This window comes from Ovis aries, chromosome 11 (assembly GCF_016772045.2).
Source record: "Ovis aries strain OAR_USU_Benz2616 breed Rambouillet chromosome 11, ARS-UI_Ramb_v3.0, whole genome shotgun sequence".
In the NCBI taxonomy this organism is placed as follows: Eukaryota; Metazoa; Chordata; class Mammalia; order Artiodactyla; family Bovidae; genus Ovis; species Ovis aries.
In genome coordinates, this window is record NC_056064.1 from 48,341,599 (window position 1) to 48,363,707 (window position 22,109).

At 43.4% G+C, this 22,109-nt stretch overlaps 2 protein-coding genes across 6 annotated transcripts in view; one reads left to right on the forward strand and one right to left on the reverse strand.

Moving 5' to 3' along the window:
* Positions 1-9,969, reverse strand: part of PECAM1 (platelet and endothelial cell adhesion molecule 1) — a 99,428-nt gene extending 89,459 nt beyond the window's left edge. The window contains exon 1 of the mRNA XM_060395774.1: positions 9,819-9,969. The gene's annotated coding sequence lies outside the window, so the exon portion shown is untranslated. The remainder of the gene's footprint in view (positions 1-9,818) is intronic.
* MILR1 (mast cell immunoglobulin like receptor 1) overlaps positions 1-22,109 on the forward strand; it is a 53,572-nt gene that overhangs the window by 23,484 nt on the left and 7,979 nt on the right. For 3 of the 5 annotated variants that reach the window (XM_060395775.1, XM_004013030.5, XM_060395776.1), the window contains exons 1-3: positions 9,740-9,940; positions 14,105-14,374; positions 21,403-21,687. In XM_060395775.1, coding sequence (XP_060251758.1) covers positions 9,853-9,940; positions 14,105-14,374; positions 21,403-21,687 — 643 coding nt within the window. In that variant the 5' untranslated portion in view covers positions 9,740-9,852. Of the gene's footprint in view, positions 1-9,739; positions 9,941-14,104; positions 14,375-21,402; positions 21,688-22,109 lie in introns of those variants that run through there. The other 2 variants (XM_060395778.1, XM_060395777.1) reach the window with 1 other exon arrangement.

The window sequence follows — 22,109 nt, forward strand, 5'->3', positions numbered from 1 at the left end:
TCCTCTGTCCATTGGATTTTCCAGGCAAGAATACCGGAGTGGGCTGCCATTTCCTTCTCCAAAATACTTAAAGAGTTTAAACTAAATCGGAGAACAGCTGAAGCCTTTCTGCAGCCAGCTTTTTAATTGCCCTGGAACTTTATAGCAAGCCCTGGACCAAATGGAAACAATAAACCTTTTTGGAGCAAAACAAAACCACAAAAGCAACTCCCCACCCATACCCCAGCCTTCCTCAAATCTATTCATCAGCCCAGTGGTGAACCCAGACCAACAGGGCTCAAGTGGCATGATCAGTATCTGCCTGAAGGTACGGCCAAACACGCTGAATAAGATGTTGATGATAGTAACTGGCGTTTATTGCAGGGCAACATGTGATTTACATGTGTGTGACCCAGTCCCACCATAACTTGTCCACAGTGCCAGGCTGGTTGGGGCCGGCCCTAGCCAGGGTCCTTACTCTTATCGCCCAGTTCGAGTTCCTCCAGCTTCTGGCTGGAATTATATCAACCCACCAAGCTTGTCCCTTTGTCTATCAAGAACTTCAACTGATCAAATACACACATACAGAAACAGAAAATAGAAAAACCTTTAGCTACTTAGTAAATGCTATTACCGTATGGGTAAAATCTTTCCAATAATGAGATTTAGTTAAGAAATAATAGAGGAGTTGGTGGTGGAGAAAAGGTAGGAATCTCAGCCTGCTCAGAAGTCTGGAAATTTCAAAGTAACAGATAGCATTTTGCATTTCTGGTAATCAGAACTGAGAGAAAACAACTTGTCCCTAAGTGCCCATTTTAAATGCATTTGACAGTAGTTTTCATCTAATGACTAAATTTCTTTAAAAAGTATCTCATTTCATTTACTCCCATTGACTTGAAATAATAAGGTATTACTGAAGAGTGCTTTAAACTTTCTTTTTCAAGTGACTTAAAAGAAAAGCAAGCAAAAATAATAAGTCTTCACAGACAAATAGTTAACGGGTGTGACTGTTCCTTCCATGACTGATTTGAAGTTACAGAAAATTTTACAATGGTGCCATCTAATGGAATATCTAATTTAAAATTTTTACAATATCAAATGTAAAATTTTATCTTAAGGAATATCTAATGTAAAACTTTTACAATGGCGCCATCTAATGGAAGGGGCTTCCCCAGGGCTCAGCTGGTAAAGAATCTGCCTGCAATGTGGGAAACCTGGGTTTGATCCTGGATTGAGAAGATCCCCTGGAGAAGGGAATGGCAACCCACTCTAGTATTCTTGTCTGGAGAATTCCATGGACAGAGGAGACTGGAGAGCTACAGTCCATGGGATCTCGAAGAGTCAGACATGACAGCAACTAACACACAATAGAATATCAGATTAGACACACAAAAAATCATTTTTATTACCTTTACATTTGTACCAACCACTTCTAACACTTCCTTATCAGCTTGGGACACCCCCATTGCTTATTTTGCCCTTCGGTTATTATAATATTTCCAGTGCAAACAAAGCATTAATGTAAAAATATTATATAAAATACATAGCATAAAAATGGTACTTAAAAGTGATTGAAAATAAAACTTCCCCATTTCTTTCTCCAGAGGACTGTATACATATATAAATAAATGAATGCGTGAACAACCATATAAACATGTGTAGATATAGATATTGTAAATAGATGGAATATCACTTATTTTCTACAACGTGCTTTTTTGAACATTTTGCCCATTACAAATATATTTTCATTTAAATAGAACTTGTTTTTTTTTTTTTTAATGGCTCCAAAATATCTACGAGATTCCTTTTCAGGGTAATAAAAATGCTGTAATAGAAATGCAAATCAAAACCACAATGAGGTACCATCTCACGCTGGTCAGAATGGCTGTTATCAAAAAGTCTATAAACAATAAATGCTGGAGAGGGTGTGGAGGAAAAGGAACACTCTTACACTGTTGGTGGGAATGCAAATTAGTACAGCCACTGTGGAGAACAGTATGGAGATTCCTTAAAAAACTGGAAATAGAACTGCCATACGACCCAACAATCTCGCCACTGGGCATACGCACCAAGGAAGCCAGAATTGAAAGAGACACGTGTACCCCAATTTTCATCGCAGCACTGTTTACAATAGCCAGGACATGGAAGCAACCTAGATATCCATCTGCAAATGGATAAGAAAGCTATGGTACACAAACACAATGGAATATTACTCAGCTATTAAAAAAGGATGCATTTGAATCAGTTCTACTGAGGTGGATGAAACTGGAGCCTATTATACAGAGCAAAGTAAGTCAGAAAGAAAAACACCAACACATATATATATGTATATATATACACACATATATATTAGCGCATATATATGGGATTTAGAAAGATGGTAACGATGACCCTATATGCGAGACAGCAAAAGAGACACAGATGTAAAGATCAGACTGTTGGACTCTGTGGGAGAAGGCGAGGGTGGAATGATTTGAGAAAATAGTGTTGAAACATGTATATTATCATGTGTGAAATAGATCGCCAGTCCGTGTTCAATGCGTGTGGCAGGGTGCTCAAGGCTGGTGCCCTGGGATGACCCTGAGGGATGGAATGGGTAGGGAGGTGGGTGGGAGGTTCAGGATGGGGAACACATGTACACCCATGGCTGATTCATGTCAGTGTATGGCAAAAACCGCCACAACATTGTAAAGTAATTAGCCTCCAATTAAAATAAATAAAGTATTTATTTATTATTTTTTTAACGAAAAATGTTCTAATAGAATGTGGTGATGTTTGCAACTCTTTGTGACTATACTAAAAAAAAAAACACTGAACAACTTTAAATTTTATGGTATGTGAATTACATCACCAGAAAACAGCTGTTTAACAAAATAACAGAATGTCAAAAAAAATCCTATAATTTAAATCTTGTTCCCAGTTGGTAGGCATTTAGGTGTTTGCAGTTAGATTACAAGCAAAACTGCATGGATGCCCCTAGACACTTGTAGCTTCAGGTAAGCTTCTAGGACTGCACATATAGGTCTGGATGTGAATGCAGGAATTCTGGTGTTAGCTGGTGTTGTAGAAACCACTTCAGATTTCTTCCAAGAATATAAAGGTTAGAACATACACGAAAGTGAATTTTCTGTTGAGGGTGGGTCTGTGTTTCCCTCACTGATCATGCAGGTGAAGTGAAAGTCGCTCAGTCGTGTCCAACTCTTTGCAACCCCATGGACTATACAGAATTCTCCAGGCCAGAATACTGGAGTGGGTAGCCTTTCCCTTCTCCAAGGGATCTTCCCAACCCAGGAATTGAACCCAGGTCTCCCGCATTGCAGGCAGATTCTTTACCAGCTGAGCCACAAGGGAAGCCCGATCCTGCAAGGGAGAAGGGCAATGTGTTTAGCCTTCCGACAACAACCTGCGTGGCTCGGTGTGCCTAGGCACCTTGGTTAATATCCCCGATCTGCCTCTGTCAGCTGGAGACCTCGTTCTGTTCCTGAACAGTTTTTCCATCTGTGAAACAGAACAGCTCACAGGTTACTACGAGGATGGGGTGAACTGGCCCGCATCTGAGGGGCTGACCCTTGGCTAGATGTTCCTGGCTAGATCCTTCCCATCAGTCTTTGAAACACTCTAGATGAGAGCACAGCAAACCCCAGGAAGTAGAAAAGACCCTGGTGAATCCATTCACATTGTGTTGTTCCTGAGTGGCGACTCCCACAACTGGCTGGTGCCCTGCATGAACACCAAAGTTGACTATTCCCAGCTGTGGGCAGGTAGAACAAGTCCCTGGAAGAATAGTGACAAGGAGGGTGAGACTGACGACTGCCCTGTGAACTGACTGGATTCCCAGAATCCTCAGCACCCCTTTCCTTGAGAGGGGAGAGGGGAGGTCACTTGACATCACTCCAGGGTCCAGGAGCAGACAGCCCTCTCAGCAGCAGCCCAGCCATCATGATACAGGAGAACTAGAGAAGAGGAAATTACCGAAGTCTGTGTCAGCTCCAACCCCTTCAGAGAATCACAAAGCTGCCTTCTTTTAAGGACCCTGGTATGACTTCATCTCGACCTCCCCAGTGGTTCAGCGCTAAAGAATCCACCTGCAATGCAGGAGCCGCAGGAGACACAGGTTCAATCCCCGGGTAGGGGAGATTCCCCTGGAGGAGGGCAACCCACTCCAGTATTCTTGCCTGGAGAATCCCATGGACAGAGGAGCCTGGCGGGCTACAGTCCATGGGGTCCCAAAAAGTAGGATATGACTGAGGTGACTTGGCATGCACACATGCATGACCATCTTGACCAATTAAATCTGCAAATATCTGACTTTCAGATAAGCTCAAATTCTAAGGTGCTGGGCAGGTTTGAAGTCTAGGGGGCACCATGCAGTCAAGTACAGAATCTATGGGAACAATTCAGAAATAGTGAGCTGCAGCCCAGAACATCTTCTGCTCAGATCAGAACAGCCCAGAATGTCTTTTTACACTGTACAAAAAGCAGTACAAAATAAAGCAAATGATTTCTATTTCTGGAATGAAAACCAATTTGATTATTCGAACAGAAAACATGAACAGGACTCAGAAGTTGTGCTGTGAATAAATGGGGCTCAGCAGTGATGATGCAAAAAATTGAAAATACTAAATATATTTCATCAGAATGGTAATCTTGTTCTGACAAAGCTCATTGCTCTAATAAATTCTACAATTCTAGTGAGCATAATAATGGAAAAAAATCTTAAATCTGTATTTGAAATAATAAAAATTCTGGAAGTTAAAACATCAAAATTATATCTATGAAATAAGTGACAATATTCAGAAACTGCTCTCAGACTTTTAACACAATCTAATGTATAGTTTTAAATAATTAAGTATTTTTAGACATGAATAGAATTTCAAAAAAGAATAAAAAAGCATGCGTGTATCATTGTGACCTAAATTAATGGCTCCACTTGTTATAAAATGTCTCTATTGAAATAAAACACATTTTGAAAATTTATAAATTAAGGCAATAAAATCTGCATCATTTCCCCCCAGTTTCAACTACTTCCCTAACATGTATTTTTAAAATAAAATGTAATATTCACGTCTTCAAAAATAGTTGCTTATTTTTGCTCATCTCTTAAAGGGGAAGGAACATGTAAAATACTATATCACAACTTTACCGTCAGTGCTTGAGAAATATGGTTTCCATGATGTCTCATGAAAATCTTACTGGGTTTTATGCATAGTGGGGGTACTAGAGCAGGGTAAAGAAGAAAAGATTTCCCAGATTTCTGGGAAATCTAGAGCATCAGCCAAGATTTTAGAAACTGTTTCTAGACCCTTTAGTTTGGTGGTAGGCGAGTAGCCCAGCTCCCTTCCTCCACGACTGACTCGGCAGAGTGGCACATCCTCTTTGGAGGATGGTTTATCCAGAGATGCCTGGGTGGTTCCAGGCACATCCGCCCAGGCCCATGACCATGACTGAACAATGGAGGGAAGGTGCAGGTGTCTTGCCACCAGATGGACCAAACTCCATGGCGCAACTCACACCCCACATCACCCCAAGGGAGCAGACAATGGGTCAAGTTCAGAAGGACCCTATCTTTGCTTGGTTTCTTCCCATAATCTGTTCTATGTGCCCATCCCTGTCCCTTCTCCTTCAAGCACTCCCTCGATAAACCACATACCCAAGAAGCCTGTCCCAGGCTGTACTGCTCAGGAACCTGTTCTCAGACAGATGGGGTCAAACCCTCCATAGTTACTGACGGGTGATGTAGTTAAAGATGTGAGGGACTTCCTGGTGGTCCGGTAGCGAAGACTCTCTCCAAGGCAGGAGGTCCAGTTTCAATTACAATTAAGGGAATTAGACCCCACATGCTGCAGCTAAAGATTCTACATGCCCCAGTAAAGATGGAAGCTCCCGAGTGTCACAACTGAGACCCGGCACAGCCAAATAAATAAATTAAAAAAAAAAAAAAGATGTGAATCATGTCAACCTTAAAGTATTTTTCTGACAAACTTTTAATTTACCTTCTTTCATCCCGCCTGCAATACGGGAGACCTGGGTTCGACCCCTTGCTTGGGAAGATCCCCTGGAGAAGGGAAAAGTTGCTGCTGCTGCTGCTGCTGCTGCTGCTAAGTTGCTTCAGTCGTGTACGACTCTGTGCAACCCCATAGATGGGTTACCCACTCCCATATTCTGGCCTGGAGACTTCCATGCACTGTATTCCATGTGGTTGCAAAGAGTTGGACACGACTGAGCAATTTTAGCTTTCACTTTCACGGGAGCATAAATGAAATTAAACCAATGGATTAAATGATGTTTTTGTGATTTAGAAATAAAAGATCATAGAAATATTGGGTATAGGGCTTCCCAGGTGGTTCAGTGGTAAAGAATCTGCCTCTCAATGTAGGAGATGCAGGTTTGATTCCTGATTCAGGAAGATCCCACGTGCCTCAGAACAACTAAGGCCGCACACCACAGCCATTACGCCCGTGCTCTAGAGCCGGGGAGCCACGACTTCTGAGCCCACATGCCTCAGCTACTGGGGCCTGAGTGCCGCAGAGCCTGTGCACCGCCTCAAGAGAAGCCACGGCAATGAGAAGCCTGTGCACTGCAGCTAGAAAGTAGCCCCCACTCTCCACAACTAGAGAAAAGCTCTTGCAAAAATGACCAGCACACACACACACAAAAAAAAATGACCAGCACAGCCACAAATAAATAATTTTTAAAAAATAACATTATGAGGGCTGGAATGCTTCAAATTTTATCATTGTTATTGTTCATCAGGAGTTGAAGATTTAACACCAGAAACAACTGATGTGAAGAGAAATTCTCAACTTGTTGAGTTTACACATCCAATGACCACCAGTTTAAAGGAATTCACTGGAAAAGTTCAAGGCAGTTCTCCATGTCAAATCATCCCAGAACGTGAGCCCTGTCTTGAAGGATTCCATGCCAACCATTTCTAAACATCAACAAAATTTTGGATTATCAGAATAATTTTATTAAAGATTTGCTCAAAAATTTATATCACTCGAGTAGTTTTATAGCATAACAGTTTATTTAGAGATAAACTAAGGGTAGTGGAATACATTTTAAAATATTTGATCCATGCTTTGAGTCATATATTTATATTATCCTACTGGTTGTGGCATAATTTTAATAATACCTCGGCATACTTCATACTGTTACTACTACTGCTAAGTCGCTTCAGTCATGTCCGACTCTGTGCGACCCTACAGACGGCAGCCCACCAGGCTCCCCCATCCCTGGGATTCTCCAGGCAAGAATACCAGAGTGGGTTGCCATTTCCTTCTCCAATGCATGAAAGTGAAAAGTGAAAGTGAAGTCGCTCAGTCATGTCTGACTCCCAACGACCCCATGGACTGAAGCCCACCAGGCTCCTCCATCCATGGGGTTTTCCAGGCAAGAGTACTGGAGTGGGGTGCCATTGCCTTCTCCATAGAGGTTTCTTAAGGAGTAAATGAGATGATCAGTATAAAGCTCTTAGACAACAGAGAAGCCTAACTTTACTGTTTGTTTGACTATATTTATTTTTTTAATGAGTACAATCTTATCTATTTGGCTGTGTCAGGTCTTAGTTACAGCACTCAGCCTCTCTGACTGTGGCACTCGAGCTCAGAAGTTGCAACGCATCGGCTTAGTAGCCCCGTAGGATGTGGGATCTCAATTCCCAGATCAGAGATGGAAATCTCGTCCCCTGCATTGCAAGGCAGATTCTTAACCATTGGAACACCAGGGAAGTCCCTGGGTTATATTTATTTTTATCAAGTTTATTGATATGATGAATTTCGGTGGACCATGATAGTGCAGCTTCGTCATGATTTGGGCTCTATGCAACGTGTCAGGTCCATGGATGAACTTTTTTCTTTTTCCACTTGAGACTTTATATCTGATTTGTTATGTAATCTTTGATAAACTATGATCCTTTGAGGGGGGCCTCGATAAGGTACTCCCAGTAACGTTTACTAACAGCCCTAAGAAGAACTTCCTCCAGTTTCCTTTGCTGTCTTTGCTGCGGTCTGCAGGCTTCCTGCCCGAGCTGAAAGTTCCACATGCAGAAATGCCCCAGACATGTCAGCTTTTCTGAAAGAGCCCCCATCCTTCTGGGCATGACAGTTCTCAGGCCAGGATGGATAAGACACTGGTGGGAAACGTCAAAACCAAAACCTCTGATTCCCCTTAGCAGAAATTCTCGCATTGAGAGTTATGCCACCAGAGATTAAACTGGTGGGGTGCTTTTCCACACTCTCCTTTAGTGAGAGAAATTGCCACCAATATTGCCATATGAAGTCACTGAGTGCTGTCTTTGTTGGAAGGGTGGGTGCCTAAGAAGTAACTTTTACTGTTGGAAGGAAATAAAGTCCTTTTACAAACGGAGGACTAACTTTGCATTTTTCTTTTACAAACTGAGGACTAAGATGATTTGCTTCCAGACAGTGGCAGCAGATAGGGAGGAAGTGGGGGTGACGGCAGCCAAGCCCTGGGCTCTGTTCAGACCCCCAGTGGTGTGGGGCTAGGCACGACTGACCACAACAGGCTGGGAACCTGGGGAGCCCAAGCAAGGAGCCCCTGGAGCGAGTTAATACTGGTGATTGGGTGATGTTTCGGAAGAACCTGCACCCAGGCAGGGGTGTGTCTTCCCCATGGAGAGGGCACCTATCCACGAGAACGAAGAGACCGTCAGGGTCAACCCTTCAGGCAACAAAAGCCAGTAACCTGGGAATTCCCTGGCGGTCCAGTGGTTAGGACTCTGCACGTGCACTGCAGAGGATGCAGGTTCGTTCTCTGCTCAGGGAACTAAGATCCCACAAGTTGCGCAGCTTAGCCAAAAAAAAAAAAACAAAAAAACACACACACACAAATAAGAAAAGAAAAAAAGAACCAGTAACCCAAGGGGCCCAGGCCAATCACAGCCCCAACCACTCAGGAACCCCTCACCCCCTTCCCACTCTCCACTTCATGCTGATGACAACAGAACATGCATCCACTTGGCAGAGTCAGGAGAATTCTGGATTGGGTGCAAGTGAATCACAAGCCACTTCGGGGCTGTAATCTAGACACGCTGAGGCTGCTGGGGCCCTGGAGAAAATCCAGAGTCCCAGGTTTCATCCCCAGGAAGCCTGGAGCAGGGCCTAGAAGCCAGCGTTTAACACAGTCAGGCATTTCTGCTGCCACGTTTCTGTGTCTCTCTCTAGACAGTCAAGGTTGCTCCCCAAGACTAAAACAAACTTTCCACTAACTTCCTTCTGACCCAGGCTGAATCCAAAAGGAGATGATCACGTAGGTTTGCATAAAGACAGTGTTGTTGTTTAGTTGCTAAGTAATGTCCGATCCTTTTGTGACCCCCATGGACTATATAGCCTGCCAGGCTACTCTGTCCCTGGATTTTCCAGGCAAGAATACTGTAGTGGGTTGCCATTTCCTTCTCCAGGCGATCTTTCCCACCCAGAGATCAAACCCGGGTCTCCTGCATTGGCAGGTGGGTTCTTTACCGATGAGCCACCAGGGAAGCCCATAGTAGCAACATTTTTTCTTTTACTCACAGTCCACTTCCCTGCCAGCCTGAATTAGAAGTAACCTGCCATATCCCTCTCTGCCTACAAGTGCTCACAGAGGAGCACAGGGTCACACCAACCAGTCATCCCACATCAGGCTAGTCCACACAACTCCAATTTCTTTAAATTCGTCGAAAAAGAGGAAGTTCTCTCTGTGATTCGCTGGTGGGAGGCAGGGAGGCCATCAAGACTCCTTTGCCCTCCTCCCCGATTTCATTCAAGAGAATGTGGGGCTATTTAAACAAGCTGTTCTTTGGGGCATTTTTCTTTCTGTCACATCCGAGGCTCACTTACCATTTTGAAGCTTGAATCTCCAAACCAAAACGTCATGTGGAAAAATAGTTTTCTTGTGTTCCTTTTCTCTCTTTCAGTTCAAAAGGCTGCACTGGATTGTGAAAGACTGAGAAAACCAAATGGTAAGTTTCATTTACTTCTCTGTTGTATTAAAGCCACTTTCACCGAAACGGTGAGACCGTCAGCTTCAGTCATGCGCTGTCGCGAGCAGGGTTTTCTGTGCTTTTTGTTGAGCAGCCAAAGAGGAGAGTTTTTCCACTTTGTACTGTTTAAAATGAAGTGATATTAGGGAGGGAGTCAGAGAATCTTTCCTGAAACTAAGAAACAAAATGTTGAGATTGTTTTTTAAAAAAAAACAATGAAACGGTTCTTTCTTTTTCTGTTGTTTTTTAATTAGAAAATCAATACACTATCGTTGTAAAATAATTCAGGCGACACTAAAAACATATCCTGGGAGACAGTTTATCATCATAGAGCCAGGTTGTTGTGGTCCTAACCTTGTTTCTACCCTTTTCCACCTGGTAGTCTGGGCGCATGACGAAAACCACTTTAAGCTTAATTTCTATCCTCTGTGAAGCGGGGGAAATAAAGGCACCTCCCTGGGAGTGCTGTTGTGAAGACTGAGACAAGCCCTGTCCCTCAGCACAGAGCCGAGTGCATGGGGGAGCCATCAGTAAATGCCAGCCCAGGTCGTTGTTGTTATTATACTGTAAATGGTGAATGTTCTGCTATAAACAGATCCCCTCAGTCCCTCTCCCATCTCTGTGTCCAGGAGCAAACACTAGTAACAGTCCTTTTCGCTCCAATATCAAAGCAAACAAACTCTTCTGTGGCCTGTTCTTTTTAAAATTAACACGTCCCAGACATCTTTCTAAGAGGAAGTTGTAGGTTTCGCTCCCTTCTTCTCAACAGTTGCATGGCATTTCACAATAGGACTTAGTCATAATTCATCGAACCATCATTCCCGTATTGGTTGTTCCATTTTATTCCTTATAGAAACAATACTGCCGTAAACATCCTCTGTGGACACATGAGCGTGTGAGAGTTCACGTAGGATAAAATCCTAGAAGTGAAATGGCTGGGTCGAAGGCCATGTCCGTTTGAATTGTTACAGCTGATGCTAAGTTGCCCTCCTAACACACTGAACTGGTGCATGTTCACCAACGCTGATCACGGACATGGGTTGAGTGTGAGTTTCTCACCCTCTCTCTGGCAGTGGATACAATCAATTTTTTAAATTTGTGTCAGTCTCATGAGTACAGAAATAATATCTGAATGTTGTTTGAGTCCGCGGTTGCCTCATCACTCATAAAGCTGTGCTTCTTTCTCATGTTTGTTGACTATGGAAGCCCTAGCATGCCCATATAAAGGACATTTAGGGATGGCAATCTGGCTGGAAAGAGAGGTGAGGTCTTATCTTGAATCTGAGCTTACATAAGACTGAGAAAATATTAATTGTCCAGATCAAAGTGTAGATTGCTGGCGTTTTTGAGGGGTCTAAACCCCTCCTCCACCCAAGCCATCCCTGGAACACTGTTTCTTTTTTTTTTTTTAAACACTACTTCTTCTCCTGGGAATTACCTATTCATATTATTTGACCATTTTTTGATTGTCTTTTCCTTATTAATTTGCTATTGGTTTATGTATATTAGGGCTTCCCTGGTAGCTCAGATGGTAAAGAATCTGCCTGCAATGCAGGAGACCTGGGTTCCATCACTGGGTTGGGAAGATCCCCTGGATAAAGAAATGGCAACCCACTCCAGTATTCTTGCCTGGAGAATCCCATGGACAAGAGGAGCCTGGGCAGGCTACAGTCCATGGAGTCCCAAAGAGTCAGACATGGCTGACGACTAACACATTTATCTTACATATATTAAAAGAATCCTATGCTTATTTATGTTTTAAGTACTTTCTTCTAGGTTTCCACTTGTCTTAATTTTGCCACGCAGGAGTTTAAAGTTTTAGAATAGTTATTTCTTTCAGTCTTTTCTTTATGGTTCCTGTTTTGTGGCTCTTACTTGGAAGACCTTTTCCAACAGATGATATAAAAACGTTTCTGGGTATTTCTCTTAATGCTTTTATAATCTTAAATTTTAACATTAGATTTTCTGATGAGGGTTATTTCTTCCCTTGGCATTTTAAAATAGTAAAATACAAACACACAGCTATCAGAGATTACTAGGATTGTGGCAAAAAGAGTCAGAAGGCCGTTTAGAGAGGCTGTAAGAATAAAATAAGTGCAAATAGTGTAATAGGTTGAGACACATCAAATGTGTTTACATCTATGAGTTCACAATGAGTCTTAAACAAAAATAACGATAATAAAGGAGAAACATCTCACTCTTACAATAGGAAACCAACTCATTATTTTTTAAAATTGGTCAATAACAGAAGAGAATCTAGTATTTATCCTCCCTTTTCTAGACAAACCGAACCACAGTGTAACCAAAGAGTTGACAAGGGTATTTCTCTTCATATAATTATGGGTTATAAATGAAAAAGAATTGGTGTAGCCTCATTTTGCAACATCTAATGAAATTATCAATGTGCACATGTGTTCTCAGGCATGTGTCTGACTCCTTGCAACCCCATGGACTGTAGCCAGGCTCCTCTGTCCATGGAATTTCCCAGGCAAGAATACTGGAGTCAGTTGCCACACCCTCCTCTAGGGGCAGCTTCTTCACCCAGAGATGGAGTCTGCATCTCCTGCCTAACCAGATGGATTCTTTACCACTGTGCCACCTAAGAAGCTCAGTGAAATAATGTTTCTGGGTAACCATCATCAAAGCCTGCTAACAAACAAAAAAGAGAGATAATCAGACATTATGTGCCTCCTAATGGAAGTACATCTACCCCCTAAGTTGCATTCTTGCTAAATAAAAGCTAATCTGAATGTCATCAAGCCTCTGGACAGGAGATAGAACATGATAAAGGAGCACCATGGGAGCGTAATTAAAGAAATCCAGGCCATGGAAAACACTCCAGAACAAGCAACTTGCTGTCTTCAGCAGATAAAAGTACAGGGGGAATAAAAGAGACAGAAAGATATATCGATGAAAAAAGACATAAGAAACATTTCAACTAACTACAACAGACCGTCATGGGTCCTAAAAGAAAAACCAGACAGTTGGGGGAATTTGAACAGTAACTAGACATCTGGTAATATTTTTGAAATATTGTTAATTTTCAGGTGGGATAATGGTATTGTTATTTTTACCAGAGTCCTTACTTTTTAGAGATAAAAACTATTCATATGAATGTCCTCCAGCCAAAGATCACTGGGGACACGTGGGTAGTTGAGCAAAGTTGGGTTCTGAGGGGAAATGTGGGAATGAGCAAGAGGGCATCCTAGAGTAAGACTTGTGTTAGGTAACTTGGAGGAAGATTTGAGGCAGCAGGATTTACTCTGAATTGGATTCTCTCTCTCTTTTTTTTTAAATTTATCTAGTTTCCTGACCAGGTATCAAACCCAGGCCCCCTGCATTGGGAGCATGGAGTCTTAGCCATTGGACCACCAGGGGACGTCCCTGAATTGGATTCTTTTAGGAAATGGAAACAACAACACAGCTGGGCATCTTAGTAATTCTTATCTGATGACCAGTGTGAGACTGATGCGTGAAGCAGAGCCCCCAAAGCCAGGGCCCTGGGACAACCTAGAAGGATAAGGAGGGGAAGGAGGTGGTGGGGGGGAGGTTCAGGATAGGGGGACACATGTATAAGCTCTGGCCAATTCATGGTGATACATGGCAAAAACCATAACAATATTGTAATTATCCTCCAAGTAAAATTAATTAATTAATTAAAATAAAACAAAAAATTCTTATCTGAAAGATAAGCAGTACAAGGCAAAAACCGTGACTGATAAAGAAGCAGCTGTCAACCACACTAGCCAGTTTAGAGGGATATTTGGCCATTTTTGTGTTTTGGACAATGTTCACGTCCTCATCTGCATTTAGACAGGAGTCATCTGGTCTTTTTCTCTCGATCTAATATGGTCATGGGGTGGCCTTGTCTGGTATCAGTGACCAGTAAGTTCCAAGCCAGAACAAAAGAGCTTGCTGAGGTCACCCATCTCTCACTGGGAGAGGCCTCTGGAGGTGCCGAGACTTCCTCACACACTGTCCAGCCTGGATGCGCAGGCAAGAAATGCCCCCTACCTCTGGGAAGTTCGCCAGGAAAAGAGGGTTCTCCACCACCTCGACCCACAAAATCTGGCTTGACAACCATGGGGTTATTATTATTGCACGGTAAAAAAGGACTTTGTTTTGTGTTATTTTGTTTTCCAGAATTCCCTTCTCCAAGTTTGCGCTCACAAACGGAAACAGTCATGAGGGGTCAGAATGTATCTTTATCATGTTTCCTTCAGAACACATCACTAGAGATCACCTATTTTTTGTTTCGGGGTGAGAAATGCCTGCAAACCCAGGATGGAAAAGGTGAACCCATGACTATTAACCTAACAGTCTCAGAAGCCCATGATCTGGGTCCCTACAAATGCAAAGTCCAAGTTGCCAACTGTTCAAAATACAGTCATCCATTCCAGTTCACATTTGCTGGTAAGTAAAATGCTTGTTACTCGGGGGCCCTGTGGTTTGGGGGGATTATTTCCTGTTCTAGGGTAGACTCTCTCTTCTGCTGGTTAACACTCTCTCAAGATCCTAGCATATATGTCACTGAGATCTTGTTTAAGAAGCAAGATCACTTGTTTCTTAATAATTCCATTTCACTTTCTCTCCCAAAGACGTTTAGCCATTTCAGATGATAATATGCTGATGGTCTAAGACAAAAAATCTTACATCAACAATTGAGAAAGTTGTTGAAATCCTTTCTAGATGCTTTACTCTGGATTCTTGTCATATAGGCATACACACAAAAAGAGACCTTTTCTCTGAAGATTCAAGTAAGAAGTTGTAGAATCAGTGTTGGACCCTGTGGCAAGGGTCTTCAGAGCCCCAGACTTTCCCCAGCTCCTTCTGTTTATGATGGGCATTGGCCAGCACACTTCCTGCCCAGCCACCTCTTTCCCTGCCCTTCCCCTACACTACCCACAGCTTGTGGGATCTCAGTTCCCTGACCAGGGCTTGAACCCAGGCCACAGCAGTAAAAGCCCAGGATCCTAACTGTTAGGCCCCCAGGGAACTCCCCAACCACATTTTATCACTTTTACATTTTTCTCTCCCATCTTCCCACCCCAAGCCTCTCACAGCCTAGCATTAATGGCCTCATCCATGACGGTGACCTTGATATTGGACTGTTGGGAGAGGGAGAGAGGGTTTCCAGGTAATATGTGTACCTGGAGTCTTCCAAACAGAGGACCCCCGACTTACTGATCGAGTATTTGGGTGATTCTCTGGGTCTGTGCTCTCTAGCACGGTAGCCACTAGCCACGTGTTGTTATTTAAGTTTCAATTCAAGTTAGTTAAAATTAGGTGAAATTTTAAAAATGCAGTTCCTCCATCTCGTTAGTCACACTTCAGGTGCCCAGAAGCCATGGGTGTGGGGTGGCTGTTCTATTAGACAACACAGACACAAAACATATCCATCATCACAGAAAGCTCTATTGGATGCCTTTACTCTAGGGCAATGGTTCTTGGCTTTTTAGGGTATAACCATTTTAGCAATGTAATGATAGTGATGGATACCTTCCCTGAGATGTTTTCATGAGACTACCGACGCAAACATCTGCATAAGACTATAAGGGATGCCATGGACTCTGGATTAGAGCCATCTCAGGGACTTCCCTGACAGTTAAGACTACAGGCCTTCAGTGCAGGGGGCACAGGTTCATTCTCTGGTCAGGGAACTAAGAGCCCACACGCTGTGTGGCACAGCCAAAAATTTTTTTATTTAAATTAAAAAAAAAAAAAAGAAAGAACCAACCATCTTAGGACAGATTTGAACACAAACTCAATTGAAGCCATAACTGTAAAAGAAACATAAAAAGACAACCATGTAAACCAGGTCTAGGATGTGGCATATAGTGTGAGGGCAGTGCCCTCGCTGGTAATATTCTCTGGTGGTCAGATTCCCACTGGACTGGGCAGCCTGGATTTGCAGAAAAAGCAATGCAAGGGCCATCAGGAAACCCATGTATACCCCTAACTTCCTGTGCAAGGCTGAAGCCTTAAATCAATGGATTAAAAACAAACAAACAAACCCAGTCTTCATTTTCTGAGCATCTGTCCCACAGATAGATGTATAGTCTTCCCACATCCTGCCTTCAAAGTAAATGCACTAGTTTACAGCAGTAATTACACTGCCTGGTAGAATTTTTTTATAGATTATAAACCTGTATCATCTTCATTTAGGTCAGACTAGGAAAGTTATGAGCAACCTAGATAGCATATTCAAAAGCAGAGATATTACTTTACCAACAAAGGTCCATCTAGTCAAGGCTATGGTTTTTCCAGTGGTCACGTATGGATGTGAGAGTTGGACTGTGAAGAAAGCTGAGCGCCGAAGGGTTGATGCTTTTGAACTGTGGTGTTGGAGAAGACACTTGAGAGTGCCTTGGACTGCAAGGAGATCCAACCAGTCCATTCTAAAGGAGACCAGTCCTGGGTGTTCATTGGAAGGACTGATGCTGAGGCTGAAACTGTAATACTTTGGCCACCTCATGTGAAGAGTTGACTCACTGGAAAAGACCCTGATGCTGGGAGGGATTGGGGGCAGGAGGAGAAGGGGACAACAGAGGATGAGATGGCTGAATGGCATCACCGACTCGATGCACATGAGTTTGGGTGAACTTCGGGAGTTGGTGATGGACAGGGAGGCCTGGCGTGCTGCAATTCACGGGGTTGCAGAGAGTTGGACATGACTGAGCGACTGAACTGAACATCTACTGAGTGCCTACCCCATGTGAATAACTGTCTTGCATGCTGCCAGAGTTTCGATGATACCTAAATCATGATCTTGTTCCCAACTCAGTAAGGGATATGAGCCATGAACACAGATTCATTCCTCTTTGATCCACTCATCGAATATTTAATGATATCCCCAATGTGCCAAGCCCTGGATATACATTAGTTCCTGCCTTGGTGGAGCTTATAGTCTAATTGAAGAGGCATGAAACCCAAGTACCCAGTCAAATAAATTCATAATCACAAACTGTGTTGACGGTTATAAAGAAAAAGAAACTGGCACAGTGATGGAGAAAAGTTGGGGAGTGGGCAGTGAATGGGGAGTGACTTCCTTAGACAGGGTAGTTGCGTGCATGCTAAGTCCATTCAGCTGTGTCCAACTCGACTATCAGCTGTAGCTCTCCAAGGCTCCTCTGTCCATGGGGATTCTCCAGGCAAGAATACTGGAGTGGGTTGCCATGTCCTCCTCCAGGGGAATCTTCCCGACCCAGAGATCAAACCTACATCTCTTAACATCTCCTTCATTGGCAGACGGGTTCTATTTTTTGGCTGTCCAGGAGTCTTAGTTGTGGCATGTGGAGCTCTAGTTCCCTGACCAGGGATTGGACCCGTAGAGTCTTAGCCACTGGACCACTAGGGAAGTCCCGGCAGATGGGTTCTTTACCCCTAGCGCCACCTGGGAAGCCCAGATAAGATAGTTATGGAAGGACTTTCTAAGGGGATGGCATTTCAGGGGGTCCCTGAAGGATAAGCAATGATTTGCTACAGTGAGAGAAAGAAGGCTCTAGTCAAGGGACAATACCCTGTGCTGGGGGCTCCACCTTGAGGAAGAACTTGGCTGTTGGGTAGGGTGTAATATGCCACTGGTATGGCTGGAGGTCAGATGAGGGGATGGTGAGCTCAGGTGAGACTGGAAAGGGGAGGGGAGAAAGTCAGGCCTATGACCCCATTTATCATCTTTGAAGTTAATTCTTCCTGAGTGGGGCAGGGCAAGGGTAGAGGTTGGGGATTGGCTGGGAGACTTTTGCAGTCATCCAGGAGATAAACAGTGGGGAGATGGAGAGGAGTGGACGGGGTCAGAACAGACTTTGGAGAGAGAAACAACAGGACTTGCTGAGTGATTAGGTTTGGAATCATAGGTAGCAAAGGTGAGGAAGGAGTCGAGAATGACTCTCAGGCATCTACTGTGATCAGCTGATGGACAAAGAGTGGTGTCACTGAAAGGGGCAAAAATAGAAGTTGTTCAATGGGTATAACATTTTGGTTACAGTTAACAATGCTGTACTATGCACTTAAAAATTTATGAAGAAGGTAGATCTCTACAAACGATCCAGTTTCATTCATTTTTATGACTGGGCAATATCCCATTGTGTATAGGTACCACATCTTCTTTATCCATTCAACTGCTGTTAGACCTATCCGTTGCTTCCATGTCCTGGCTATTGTAAACAGTGCTACAATGAACATTGGGGTACACGTGTCTTTTTGAATTATGGTTTTCTCCAGATATGTCCAGCAGTGGGATTGCTGGGTCATATGGTAATTCTATTCCTAGTTTTTTGAGCAAACTCCATACTGTTCTCCATAGTGGCTGTATTAATTTACATTCCCACCAACAGTGCAAGAGGGTTCCCTTTCTCCACACCCTCTCCAGCATTTATCATTTGTAGACTTTAAAAAAAAAAAAACTTATTTATTTATTTGGCTGCATCGGGCCTTAGTTGCAGCACATGGGATCCTTGCTACATCGTGCAGGATCCTTCATGGTGGCGCACAGATTCCAGAGCCCTGGGGTTCAGTAGTTGGGCTCCTGGGCTTAGTGGCCCGGTAGCACATGGACTCTTGGGAGAAGGTGATGGCAGCCCACTCCAGTACTCTTGCCTGGGAAAATCCCATGGACGGAGGAGCCTGGTAAGCTGCAGTCCATGGGGTCGCGAAGAGTCAGACACGACTGAGCGACTTCACTTTCACTTTTCACTTTCATGCATTGGAGAAGGAAATGGCAACCCACTCCAGTGTTCTTGCCTGGAGAATCCCTGGGACGGGGGAGCCTGGTGAGCTGCCGTCTATGGGGCCACACAGAGTCGGACACGACTGAAGCGTCTTAGCAGCAGCACACAGAATCTTAGTTCTTCAACCAGGGATTGAATCCACGTCCCCTGCATTGCAAGGTGGATTCTTAACCACTGGATCAGCAGGGAAGTCCCTATAGTTTGTAGAGTTTTTGATGATGGCCATTCTGACCGGTGTGAGACATGGATGGACCTAGAGTCTGTCATACAAAATAAAGTCAGAAAGAGGGGGAAAAAAATCATGTATTACTGCATATATGTGGAATCTAGAAAAATGGTACAAATGAACCTATTTGCAGGGCAGGAATGGAGACAGAGACACAGGGAGCAGATGTGTGAGTACGGCAGGGGTGGGATGAAGTCAGATATTGGGATTGATGGTGTGTGCACTGCCACGTGTGAAACAGATAGCTAATGGGAACCTGTTTCATAGTGCAAGGAGCCCAGCTCAGTGCTCACCCTAAAGGGGTGGGATTGGGGTGTGCTAGAAGGGTGGTCCAAGAGGGAGGGGCTGTATGTATACATATAGCTGAGTCACTTCATTGTACAGCAGAAAATAACACGTGGTAAAGCAACTATACTCCAATTAAAAAAAAAAAAAGAATCTACTGTATAGCATAGGGAACCCTACTCAATACTCTGTAAAGACCTATATGGCAACTGAGAGAGTGGATATATGTATATGTATAACTGATTCAGTTGACTGTACAGCAGAAACTAATGCAACGGTGTAAATCAAATGTAATCCAATAAAAAATAATTAAGAAAAAGAAGAAGGTAGATCTCGTGTTAACTGTTCTTAGCACAAAAGAACTAAATGCATGACTGACTGCATAAAAGCATTTTTAAAAAGGATATAATCTTAATAATGTTTATCTACCTACCGATTGATGCATTAACTAACAGATTAACTAGAGTTCAGTTTCAAAAGGTTGTGTTTGAGGTGGCCAGGAGACATGCAAGTGGATCCTGAAATAAGAGTCAGAGAAAGTAGTATGAGGACGGGATCAAGTGCTGGAGAAGACGGAAGAGGGAGAACTGTCGCCCGGAGGATTTAGGAAAAGTTTTATGGGGAAGGTGGCATCTGAATGAGCCTTAAAGGACTCCTTTAATTTAAAAAACAACTGATTTATGGAAGAGTTACAACTCCCTTCCTTGATCACAGTGATGCTGTGATGCCCTTTACCAGTCCTTTCACAAACTCTGAGGGAAGTTTACTGCTAAGTCGCTTCAGTCATGTCTGACTCTATGCGACCCCATAGACGGCCGCCCACCAGGCTCCCCTGTCCCTGGGATTCTCCAGGCAAGAACACTGGAGTGGGTTGCCATTTCCTTCTCCAATGCATGAAAGTGAAAAGTCAAAGTGAAGTCGCTCAGTCGTATCCAACTCTTAGTGACCCCATGGACTGCAGCCTACCAGGCTCCTCCGCCTATGGGATTTTCCAGGCAAGAGTACTGGAGTGGGGTGCCATTGCCTTCTCTGAAGGGAAGTTTACATCTTTCCACTAAATTTAGACGTCAACCCTTATTCTAGTTTGAATCATCTTATCTCAGAGAGAAGTCCATGCTGTCTACTTCATCATGAGTAAGTCAATTCCTAAAAATTGCAGCAAGCAGATTTCAGTTTTTCGTAGGAAGAACAGTCTATTGATGCTATTCCCAAACAAAGTTGCTCTTTGAGGCTCCCATCCCTGGGTACCGCTCTGTCAAGGATGCTGCCACGGGGGGATTCCTACTCAGGGGAGGGAGGGATGGAGCAAGAAGACTCTAATTTGTTAGTTTCTTTCCTTTGACTTGTTTCTGCACCCAGTTGCTAAATTGGCACACTACTGTTAAAAGCAAAAGTATCTGCTGGCCCTGGCTCTGCCATTTATTAGGTATGTGGTCTCTGAATTTCAATGGCCTCTTCTGTGGAGTGGGCACAATGCTGTTCACCTTGTGTGCTGTTGTGAAGTGAACCAAGATAACATGGGTAGTGACCCCAACACATGAAGGATACTCAACTGTTTCTTTCCCTATAATCCTGTTTCCTTAAAGAACTATATAACAAATTACAGAGCTGGATTCTCGCATGAAGTATGGTATGATCTGGCAGAGCTTACCAGAATCACTCGTTTCTGGTCAAGAATTTCCCTTAACTCTATTTATCAGGGTTACTTCCTGTTTCGGGGAGGAACTGGAAGATAAGTGTACAGCTGAATTCTATAAATGACAGTACTGTGAGAAAAGATGATATTTTTAGACTTTCTTGATTAAAAAACAACAACACTGTTATCTTACAAGGATTGGGACTAAAAGTACCTCTCAACTACATACTTGGAGCTGGATCTTTGACAAAATTATACCATCAACCACAAACAAATGGTGAATTCTGATAAACGGCAAGTTTGCACTCCAGCTCCTCAAAGCAGAGAGACACTCCACTCTCTGGCTTTCTCAGAGCCTGGTTCATGCCAGGATACATGGGGTTAACCCCATAGCTGTTGATTTTTCCCCATGGAGCTTCTTGGGAGCAGCTTGGCTTCACAAGAGGGGTGTCGTTCATCTTTGGGTGAACAGACAGGAAGAGAGTAGGGCTTCCATCCATGTTTGTGGACTGAGTGAGGGAACCCATTCTGCTTAGCCATTTAATGCGCACTTTCATTTTTCTAGACCCAGTGACTGCACCAGTGCTGAACATCAGTGTCATTCAAACAAAAACAGACCGATATATAACACTACGCTGCATCTCATTCAACGGCTCTCTGCCCATCGATTATATTTTTTTTGAAAAAAACATCACCATATCACCAGTTATTTCCAAGGATGTAAGGAAGCCTGCTGAACTTAACATAACCGAGAGTAACACTGCAGAAGTGAAAGAGTACAGGTGTAAAGCTAAAAACAGATTGCCTGACCGTGTGAAATACAGTCAACCTGTCATCATACCCTCAACAGGTAAGGGCTACCTGAACTCGTTCAACAGGGTCTAGATTTACTTCCAGAAACTGCAGCCTCTCCTCTGCCCACCATTTCCCACTTCGCCCACCTGCTTCTAAGTGCTTTTCCTTCTGTAGGGTCCATATGCTCTGATGGGGCTGCTTTCTGCCATAAAGGAACCATAGAAAAGCCTAGAGAGTGGGGCAGGAAGGGACCGTGTAGTAAGACTTCCTGAACTGACTCTGTTTCCTGCTCGGGTTCTAAGCAATCACATTAGAATTTGTAACTCTCTTTGTTTTCACTTTCTTTTTTTAAGCACTGTTTTTATATATTTATTTATTTTGACCATGCTGGGTCTCCATTGCTGCGCGTGGGCTTTTTCTAGGTGCAGCAAGTGGGGGCTACTCTTCGTTGCACGAGCTTCTCATTGCAGTGGCTTC